The 11581-nt window shown below is 31.4% G+C and overlaps 2 protein-coding genes and 1 long non-coding RNA gene across 3 annotated transcripts in view; 1 reads left to right on the forward strand and 2 right to left on the reverse strand.

Moving 5' to 3' along the window:
* The window catches only part of LOC111615278 (clavesin-2-like), a 15623-nt gene extending 10137 nt beyond the window's left edge, over positions 1-5486 (reverse strand). Inside the window, exons 1-3 of the mRNA XM_023356696.1 lie at positions 5090-5486; positions 2628-2864; positions 2361-2554 (exon numbers count right to left, since the gene is read on the reverse strand). Of these exons, the coding sequence (XP_023212464.1) occupies positions 2361-2554; positions 2628-2864; positions 5090-5180 (522 nt within the window). The 5' untranslated portion in view covers positions 5181-5486. The remainder of the gene's footprint in view (positions 1-2360; positions 2555-2627; positions 2865-5089) is intronic.
* A 3162-nt stretch (positions 5487-8648) lies between these two features.
* On the reverse strand, positions 8649-9109 carry LOC111615281. The gene is made up of 2 exons (XR_002755053.1): positions 8812-9109; positions 8649-8735 (listed from the first exon to the last, which is right to left on the reverse strand). It is a non-coding gene; the product is annotated as an uncharacterized LOC111615281 (long non-coding RNA).
* Positions 9110-10867: 1758 nt separating this feature from the next.
* Positions 10868-11581, forward strand: part of LOC111615279 (clavesin-1-like) — a 12053-nt gene continuing 11339 nt past the window's right edge. The window contains exon 1 of the mRNA XM_023356697.1: positions 10868-10962. The gene's annotated coding sequence lies outside the window, so the exon portion shown is untranslated. The remainder of the gene's footprint in view (positions 10963-11581) is intronic.

Here is an 11581-nt window from a genome sequence, read left to right on the forward strand (position 1 = left end):
GACGATCCATTCCACCTCATTTTTACCTGTACTAAGCACGCTCAGCACCGCCAGCAACTGAGGAACAAAACCACAAAAAACGGACACAACTGGCCCTGCCATCTCAGTGCTTTTGTTGAGAACAAAGACATATTCAAGTCTTTTCTCAAATTTGTCAACACTCTAAACCTAGCTGACTACCAGCCCTCATCTTTTCCTCAGACCCACATTTCAGCATCACCATCAAGCAGCACAACCAGTATCAACCTTCAGGATTGAGGTATATCACCAACCATCCACCGACTCGACGTTCGATCACCAAGACCTTCTACCACCAGAACCAACTCTTCCATCAGGATCAGTCATGAAGACCCACTCCAAGGACCTTGCTCTTCACATTGGACTTTATCTCTCGAGTGCACTTTCCTGTGCTGTTTGTAACGGTATCCATTCAACCGTCCTCAACCCTTTTGTCTGCGTCAAGAAGGCACTACCTTTTATTAATATTTCCCTTTCTTTGTACTGATTGTACCTTTAGTATCTTATTGTGACTTCTCCACCGGACTAACGGTTCCCGACAGGTGCCAACGGTTCCCTCTCTTCCCTTAATCTTTCATTCCTTATTCCCTATCCCTTATCCCCCATCCAATCCCTCTATCCTCCATTTCTTCCCCCTCATCCCTCTCCTACTTTTTCTAGGGCTACACCACCGAGTAAAGCCTTATCCTTTGTATGTATGTATGTGATGTTATATTTATAAAAGTATTTCAATAAAAGTGTTGTTTACGTTTCATACAATTTATACAATAAGCTTTTCCTGCATACAAATTGCATGCAAGCCTACTGTATACTGAGTCCCTGTATATTATTATTCTTACATTATTCTAACACTGCACATTTACGCTTGTGTTCAAAAATATCGTGATTGTCTTCACTAAATATTGATGGACGGATGTAGATAAATTTTTTTTGGAATTCCTTCAGTAATCTTCTGTATAATTTTTTTTCAGGTAATTTCAATTTCTGATACATTTGTTTTTAACAAGAACTGTCAAATACGCATCAGTCAAAAGTATCTTACTTCGTAATTACAACAGATTTGTCGAGCAGGTAGAGAACGATCTGAAAAAAAGATTATGAGACCAAAATGTCACCTATCTCTCAGAAATAAGATAAAAAGACAAGTAGCCAGGGAAACGAATAAAATACAGTAGAGCGTCGATTATCTTAATCAATTGGGAACTGGGGTTGTTCGGAAGATCGATGTTTCGGATAACCGATTATGTACGAAAAAATATATTAATTTATCCCATCTTGACATTTTTCTCCGTTGCGTGTCGCTTCGCGTTTAATTTTCGTCGATGTTAAGACTAACAAAGACTATTGTATCGTTAAAAATTATTTTTTTATTTTGTACGAACAAAATAAATATATTGAAAAATATAAAAACAATAAAAAATTATACTTCAGAAGTTAATTTAGTATCAAAAACGTAAAATATTTGAGTAGCCGAAGACAGCCAAAGATTGCAGCGCTACAGCACTGGCGAAAATTTAAATATGCCGAGTGGAATTCTTTTGGATGATTGACGTTTCGGATGATTGATTTTCGGATAATCGACACTCTACTGTAATTATGTTTTTGGTTATCAGAGGGCAGTAAGTAAATCTAAGGAAAGAAAAGAAACAAGAGGAGGGCAGGGATCCTTAGAGGAAGGACCGATGAATGACCACAGGCTAGTGTTCGAATCATTAACAAAGTTTTCCTTTCTTCCGTTGAAAACGGGTAAAAACAAACATTGCATTTAATGGTTTTCAGATTTTGACAAGAATATACGGTAAAGGCGAGGGTGGTACAGAAGTTTCTCAGAATATTTCCAAGCCTCTCTCATGAATGAAGATGGGGACGTACGGGTACGGTTGGAGGCGTTGGATAGGATTATAAGTTTATAGAACTTGGAGAGCTGTGGCTGAAAATAAATTAAAAATCACTGGCGTATTTCATTTGACTATCCACCCGATAGGATTTAGTACTCTATGTTATTACTTTCAAACAGGAATTGTAATATATCGACGAGTATTAAATGAATATAAAAACATGGTTTACATTTTTATTGATTTCAAAATATTACCATAATTTATTTATATTTTATTATACAAATCGTCAGCGACTTACTACTGTAATTGGTTTTGAGGAACTGATTGTATGTCAGCCTTTAAATTTTAGGCCATTCTAAATATTATTTCCTTATTTTTACGTTCTTTAATATTATGCAAAACTATTTAACAGGTGTCTTACAGGCAAAATGACGAAACCGAAGAATGGGGAAAAGCACACCTTAACTTAGTTTTACTGTTGTGGTTAATAAAGTTCATACTTACTTGTATGCACGAAACACTTAATTGTATCATTGATGGAGTAAACTGAATCATGTGTTTCCAAGATATTGTATTAAAATCTATTAATACAGTATATCCATTTACTTGAATCGGATGATCATTTAGTTCTAAATCAAGCAAAAGTGTTATGCATCTTATTATATCAATTAATCTCACTTTCGTTGGATCGCAACGGCCTGAACAAAAATACATTTGTAAATAAAATTATCTTAAATCATTTTACAAATATAACAAAAGTAACTGACTTACTAACTAATCCTAAACCCAAAACCTTGTCGTTGTCGAACCTTGTAGATGCAATTATATTCATCTGCAGAAATTCTTCTAGCGCTGATGGTCTTAGATTCTTGAAAACATTTGGATATTTCTTTCTGGTCGAGTAATAATTCTTCAACAATTTCAATGCTCTTTCTCTGTCGCATTTTCTTGCTCGTAGAAAACTTAGAAGAAATATATCGTCAGTTCTACAGTTTAGGTCTTGTTCATCTTTTGTTCAGGTAAAATAAGATAAAATTACATTTCTTATAATTTATAACATAAAGACAAAAAATTAAATCTAATATACTATACAGACTCCGATCCAATATTTCACTGATAGAATAAGCAAAAGGTTGTTCATTATGTAGCAAAGCTTAATTTTTCCTTTTCATATTAAAAAATTAATTACGTAAAAGCATAAAAAAACCAACTGTCTAGGAAAATGAAACTCTCCTACAGCCTAAATAATTGTTCTGTCTAGTGTAAATTTTAGGGTCAAAATAAACATAAAATCTCTTTTTTTCTTTCGAAATCTGGCTTTTTAAAATAAGTGCATTTCAAATTGCCTCTAACACTAGAGTTACAATCCTTTTAATCTAAATTTATATTTATTCTGCTACGTTTAATATTAAGATAAGTATCAATATTGTGTCGTGTCTGGTATTCCTACAGTTCTTATGAATTAGCGGTCACATACAATAGGAATTTTATTCAAATGTAATCAAGAAATTTTTTATCTGTTCGACCCAACTACCTAAAATTAAATCCGACTGCGCCACTGGAGCTGACCAGAAAATCTTGAACTGTAACTCATCTTCGCTCAAGTTATTCCGTAACTCTATTTACTTGTGTCATTTATACTTAATTAGCTGTTAGGAAAATATGCATATCAAATTTTTTGGAATTTGTTCCATTAGTTTTTCTATACAGAATATGTAGAAAATTCCTTATGTATCAAATACATTATACCGTACACATGACAATTTTAGTCTGTGTACTTTCTCCATGTTATTTCGTCATTTGATTTAATATAGTAATTTGATTTTCTATTATCTGCATTTTTATTATATCCTTTACATCCTCAGCAGATAAGATTGTACTAAAGTTAATTTAATAATTTGAATTCGTGATAATACAATAGTCTTATACATCATTTTTTAAATAGTATTCAATTCTTTGTACTCAACTAACAATAAATTTAGAAAATATCAGAAAATAGGTTTAAGTAAGTAATATAAATTTTGGAACGGATTTGTTATTCCCGTGAATTCGCCTTGCATTGATTTATCATTAAAAAGAGGAAAACAACAGTGTATTAATATATTTTCTCTCAAACGTAAAATTTGCTACTCCACTCATACAAAACACAAATACGAAGCTAGTTTGATCAGGGACATACTCTGGTGGCAGTTGTGACTGTCTTTTTTGCGGCAATGGCGGATGAGTCAAAAGGCATAATTTATGAAGAGTATATCGCTTAACAGATCATAAATATCGATAGAGTCAAACAGATTACAGAGTTATCGCCGTTCCATCTCTAGTTGTGTCTGGTACCAAAGATCGATATTGTACTAGACACAACTGGAGATGGAACAGCGATAACTCTGTAAATTGTAATATATATATATATATATAGCATCACGTTAAAAAAAATAAAAATATTTATTCGATATGCGAAAGTAGAAAAAAAATAGACTAAATTAGTTATAAGATTTCTATAATAGCAAAAAATTATAACAATTTTCACACTTTTAAAATATCTACAGTATATAAATTCTGCTTGAAAGGTGCATTGAGAGGATTTTGACAAATAGATGCATTTCTTATAACATCAACGTTGAACAATTTAATTTCATGTATATTAACGAGATATTATATGCAAATGAGCTGCTGCTTGATACGGGTTATCACGAAGAAGCTTTCCAGTTAGAAGAAACTTCGTATTGTGCACTGGCTGAAAAATTGTTTTTCTGTTGAGAAAACTGTTGAGAAAGTATTAGACGTTAGTTTGGACGTTGGGGTGTAACAAGAATAAAAAATAATGCGCTGCCATATAGCGAAAATTAAATAGCTGAGGAAGAAAACATTGAGCGCAAAACAAAAACGTTTGATAACGACTGGAAGTTGCGATACATCGTCACAACTAAAGAGAAAATTGAAACATGGCTTGGAAATAGAAGCGAGTACTTTGACTATTCGCAGATGTCTAAAATTTAACAATTTCAAAACCGTAAAGCCTATACCTACCAAATTACATAAAGACACGTCTTAATTTTGCTAAACGCTATAGATGAGAGTGGGGCAAGACTATATATTATTAATTAATATAATATTTTACAACGTCAGTTATCTTTCATGTCATAGTGACATTCTCTCAGACAAGCTCATTTCAAGTGATCCAATCGCGATCATAAAAATTTATCAAATTTATAATAATATAATTATATACTTACTGAGTACATCGTTTCTAAATTCTTCTAATATTTTTTCATCCCATTTGTAATCAATTTCTTGGTTGGGTTTACCTTCAACACACGTACTCATGATGTTCGTACAATTTTTTTTTATCCTAAGACAGGCTACTTCATATCTTTTGCAAGTAAATTTAGAATCTTCTTATGTAAAAAAAAGTCCATAAAACTGAGCAATCCACTATATCAAACTCTATTATTTAACTAAAAACGATGTTCAAGATAACATAAACAAAACTTTATGTTAGGTACACGTCGTCATACAAACCTCTGAACAAATCAAACGAGCAGTAATTAAAGCGAAATATTGTTTGCTTCGTATGACGTGAGGCAATTATAATTAAAAACTGATTGGTTGAAAATGTTTTGAATACTAATCGTGTAATTGGTCCAACGAATTAACTTTGGCAAAAATTCAAATATATTCAACTCCTATCGCAATGGTCTAACAGTCACAGAAATTACAGGAATTAGCTGTTCTTATCTGTTTACTAGTTTCTCTTTTGCCGATATAAACTTAGATTTAAAATCTTCGTTACCCTTTCGACTTTATTTTTGCTTTATACTTCGATATATTGATAAGTGTAGCAAAATTATATAAGATGAAAAACCAATAAGATTATTAAAATTCTGAATCTTCTGAACCTTAAACTAGTTGCGGTGGATATTTTCTAGGAAAACGAAACTGTGTTTAGCCTTTAGTCGAAAATGAAAGTGTGATCTGTTTCTGACCTTCTGTCGATAGCAATTTAAAACTCGCAAGTTTGAGGGGAGACGTGCATTATTATAAAATCATACAAAATTGTCAAGTAATTCAGATAGTTTTGTGTATTGTAAAAGCATTATTTAGTGATTATCTCGATATCTATCGTTTAGAATTTCGTAAGATTGTGACGAATCGTTTGGTATAATTTCACACAATAGTAGAATGCACAGGTGTAATCTTGATTTGATATTAGATTCGGAAATTAATTCCAACGTCTATTCATACAGTTACGTTTATAATATTTCATTTATTGATTTAGTTTGATAAATATTTAGCTAATAAATGTAATACATATTACACTTACTCACTTACGAAGTGTTTTATTTCAGCTTCGCTGAATTACCAATTACCAATTACTTCATATATATCAGCTTATTAGTCAAATTTTAAACTTCCTCCTATGTCATTAAACCGAGTAAGGTATGCAGAGATACTTCTAGTGTAATGTTCCTAAAAATCTGTAGGAATACCCTCTGTTCGAGAGGACTAAAACAATTAATTATAAAACGTATTGATTAAGCAGAAATAGACTAAACTTTCCACGAATAATTTTGCTGTTAAGACCCATGTAGAAATATAATCTACAAACAATAAACGAAGTAAAGAAGCACATTATAATACCGAATGCATCAGTATTCAGAAGATATGATAAAACTATATAATTACAGATTTAAAAGTTAAATATTTGCATGTTTTTTCCCATAGATTTGGAAAAGTAAAAAACAAAAATGCAAACAAAAGATATAGAAAAAGTAAATATAAAACATTCTCACATTGATAATGTATCTTATACAACACAGTAACCATGTGATATTTACCCAGTTAAAGATCACTTAAAGATAATGATTACATAAGAACAGATTAATTGAACTGATAATATAATTTAAAATATTAATACTAAAAACAAAATCTTGTTTACAATATTTTCCATTCATCACATATAGATTTTTCAATAAATTTCTCAGATATTATTCAAATGTTAACATCTTAATAATAAAGTATTATTTACTGTCATGATTACTTTTAAATTGATTTACAAATTAAAATACATTTAAATAATAAATGATTTGCGTAAAAATCGATTTATGTCTAACATTGATTTGTAGCAGTTGATATTTACAACGACTACAACGAAGCTGAAATAATAAGGATGTGTCATGTCACTTTTACTATAATTCTAGGTAAATGTATGTTAGTACACAAAACATAATATCAACACCACGTACAAAGTTCAAGTGCATGTTTAAATTTAATTCTTTCGTAATTAATTCATGACGTGGAAGTTCTAGTTAATTTGCAGTGTCGGATACGTTTCAAAGAATAACTGATACCGAAAGATTAACACGAGTACGTGTGACGAAACAAAAATGTACTTTTAAAGCTTAAATTATAATTATAATTAATGATAACTGCATTATTTTATAAGAGTTGGTCAAGATTTCAAATGCGTACAATCTTTTAAAACCATTACACATGGGCTCTAAACGTGACTTTCATAAATTAATACACTGTTAAAAAAATGTATATATATCTATATATATAATCGAGACGGGTTGATAATAATAATAATCAGCGCAGAGCCCAAACGGTTAGGAGTTGAAAATTGAAATTTGGTACAAAGTTAGGGTACGTCACGAAGACGCACTCTAAGAAGGGATTTTTCGAAATTCCCAGGATTAAGGCTTCAACAATGGAAGTGTTAAGTAACAATGGAAGTGTTAAGAGAAACGACGTACAAGATTTACAGGCGCTTGCGTTTTTTGCAGGAAATCGAACATATTTTTAGACCCTTCCAAAAATTCTCTAAGTAGTCTGAAAACAGGGAGACCAAATTCTTGCATTCTGTGAAAACGGGTAAGGTTGGCTATAATGTAATAATCTTAATCTTCGGTATCGTAACTTTTGCCTGAGCAAAGCGGGCTCATCTACTAGTATATGGACGTTTGTTTGTTTTTTTTTTTTATTTGTTCCCTATACTCGCCTATGCTATTCGACCAATTGCTATGAAATTCGGCACTTACGTTCAAATAGTTCCAACTTAGATAATGTCCTAAACCCTATCTTAAGTCTTAGAATGGATTTGTATGAATCGATTCATTTCCATCTATTGGAAAAATAAACAAAATAATTAACTAAATACAAATCTTACAAAAAAGGATGTAATTTTTAAAAAATGTATATTATAGTCACCAAATTACTGCGACAATGATATAGCACGAAATAGACGTGCCATTATGCCATCACTGAGAGGTATCACATAGCACTTGTCTGCCTAGAGTTTAGTAATGTTTTACCCCATACATCATACTTTTCATATTAGAAATAGAGTATCTAATTGCGTTCAGGGCAAAATTTTTCAATTGAAATAACGTAACTTGCGGTACAAATAGGAAGTTCATATACAGGTATAGTTAATCTGGTTCTCTTTCTCTTACGATTTTTATGTCTGGTCGCGACTTTCATGTTTGGAGTCGACACCAGACGTGAAAATGTACAGATTTGCCCTAGATTTAGGGAATTTTAGTTGCGTAGATTTTGCGAAATTTAGGAGAATTTAAAAAGAGATATACAGTATTTCATACAGTTTTTTTGCCTATTCTATTAAAATTCATTCATGATCAACAAAATATTTTATGGTTTTCTTAGAATGTGCTCTCTTTGATAGCCATTAATTAATATTGAAAACATAAAAATTCCGTAAATTATTGCAACATACAGATTATTGTATTCTATAAGTTACTTATTGTGTACAGGCACAATGAAGTGACGTTTTTCTCAACACTGGGCTAGTTGAATCTTTTATTTAGTTAGAACGTTTTTTCCATACATCAACGTTTCGGGCATCAGCCCCTCTTCAGCTAACTAAATATATATAAAAATATTTAACAGGACACAAATAAAAACCAAAAAACTCACATAAATTCTTTGTAAACCATACCTCATTTCAGCATGGACACTGCACATACAGTAGAAATCAGACTACACTTAGGTTTTTTTTAACATTTTCAATATCAATTTTTTATCACAATTTTAACTATACAGGTTAAAAACAAAACCTTTTCTACATTTTATCACATAAACAAGATAAACTCTGCAGATTTTAAAAAACTAAAACTTACAAATTTCAAAAGTCTTTTTTTGCCACCTCGTCGACTGATCCGACAATTTGCATATAGCACTATGTGCCGTAAGTTATACTAGTTAACAAATTAATCGACAAACATTTGAAAATCCCTAAGGAAATAAAAAAAAAATTTTTAATTTTTTTATACAATAAATCACTATTTCTCTTAAAGTTTACTCTGCATATTTTCTTATTATCTAATTTACATATGACGTTAATACAGAACATTGTTTCATTAAATAATTCTTTTTTACCATTCTATTATTATAAATTGTATTAATCTAGTACATTTCATTATAATATTTTTAACCAATTTTCATGAATTTTAACACTTAAGTTTTTATTTATACAGCCTTGGTTTTTGTTTCGTAATATTTCCACACTTTCTTTAAATTTTCTGTCATAAATCCGTTTTTCTTTATGTAAAATTTGTATATTAGATTGGTTTATATTACAATTATTGATTACACAATGATCATAAAAAGCGGAGTTCAGACGACTATATTTTAAATCGGATATGTGTTCTTTAACACGTGTTTTTAATGTTCTTTTTGTTTCTCCTATGTAAAAACTGTTATTCTTACAAGTACAGGGTATTTTATAGACAACATTTTTAATTTCATTTTTATCCTCTATATTATTTGTTGAACATTGTTTCTTATTTAATCTAGATATTAAATTTTTATAATTTGGTGCGAGCTGTATGTTATTTTTCCTAAGTTCTTTATTAATTTTTTCATATACATGTTTTATATATGGAAAGCTTAAGTATTTAATTTTCTTTTCTGCGTCTTTTTTGGAAGGAAACGTTGATGTATGGAAAAAACGTTCTAACTAAATAAAAGATTCAACTAGCCCAGTGTTGAGAAAAACGTCACTTCATTGTGCCTGTACACAATAAGCAAATACAACACGGTTTCGACAACATCTATAAGTTACTATTATATTTAAACTAATACTAATTATTCTTTTGCTTATAAATAATGATAATGATTAAAGCTATATATATATAATTTTTTAAACTTTTTTCGCCTTGTGGGGACTAAATGGTGTTTTTTTTGGCCAAGGGTGTTATGGGTCCAACAAATTCAAACAGACAACAACCCGAAAAATTAGTTTACGACCCATTTAGTCTTGTTCTCGGGACTTCTGCAGTGATAGGTGTCACCTTAAGTACTACATTTATACAAATGGCCTGTTCTAATGCAATTTGTATAAGCCTCTACCTCATGAAGCAATCAGTAATGAAATTAATACAAAAATGTGGGAAAAATAAAATAAAATTTTACTTGGCAACCATAGCTTTGAATCGCCAATGTCTATGTTGAGCATTTAAAGGGTATATAACACTACGAGTTGGGTCATGTGATGTCTTACTGAGGTCAGTTTTTATTCTAAAATAGTGAAGTTATTGGCATCTCATTAAAATCTACGATTGTATTTTAATTGTTGCCTTTCTAATATGAAAACTTATACTCGTGGGTTAAAAATGCCTTTTATTTTCACTGATGTTTCACGTTTATTCAACAAGATAAAGTATTAAAATCTTGCCAAATTCTAATACTTTGTCCTCCGAGTTATTGCAAATTTCCACATTTTCAGAGCCGCTGAACCCAAAAAAAGTCAATACAGGAAAAAATTCTTGGGTGGTTGTGTAATACGTAATACGAATTTCTGTTTGAACTTTCCAAAACATTAGAATAAATGATTTCATTTGACATCTGTATATTTTATTTTTATAATTCTATTTATTAGAAAAAAATAGAAAAATTTTAATTTTTAAAGTGATATAATTCAACTGCATTAATATTATAGCATAACGCGTCACGCATTTCTCGAAAGTAATCAATTGTTAGAATGCATTGTTGGATGACTCCATTGTTGGCACCGTTTTGTTAGAGGAGAAAATGCGGATTCGCGAAGAGAAGACGGAAAATCGTTACGCTGAAGTCGGTCCTCTAAAAGGTAAGTGTCTCCTTTTAAATTTGGAACGTTTCTGGGACAATTTTCGTTAAAATTGTAAAATTTTCTCAGGCAAACGTTAATCTATAGACGTAACTGCAAAGAGATGACGAAGAATTGTTAACGTTAAACAGATATTATTCAAGTGTAATTAGAACGAATGAATCTACACAAGTTATGTTATCCACGTGTGGATTTCCATTCTTTCCAAATCTCACAAGTCAGTGGAATGCTGACGCAGAACTTAAGGCGGCTATACACGATGGGTTAATCCTTTGAGGCTGCCTGGCCTTGAGGAACTTCAGAATTTCCTATTGCTCACAAACGAAGAAAACCTCTCAGCAGAGGGTGGGGCAGCTTGCCCCGGGCGCCACTGGCAGAGGGGAGCCAAATGGTTTTCAAGAAAAACAAAATTTGTTTTTGTTGGGGAAGGGGGCGCCAATATAGTGTCGCGGCCCGGGTGCAGTTATGTTCGCAACGCCATTGTGTTTATTATTACGCCACTGATGTTTATTGGCAACAAATTCTATTAAAACTCGCGGGAAAAAAGTATGCATAGAAGTCTATGGTGTAAATAGTAGTAGTAGTGGTTTGGGTAGCACTGATCACAAAATTAATTTTT

The sequence above is a fragment of the Centruroides sculpturatus genome, unplaced genomic scaffold (genome assembly GCF_000671375.1).
Source record: "Centruroides sculpturatus isolate CEXI.00-Female unplaced genomic scaffold, Cexi_2.0 scaffold1435, whole genome shotgun sequence".
Lineage (NCBI taxonomy): Eukaryota > Metazoa > Arthropoda > Arachnida > Scorpiones > Buthidae > Centruroides > Centruroides sculpturatus.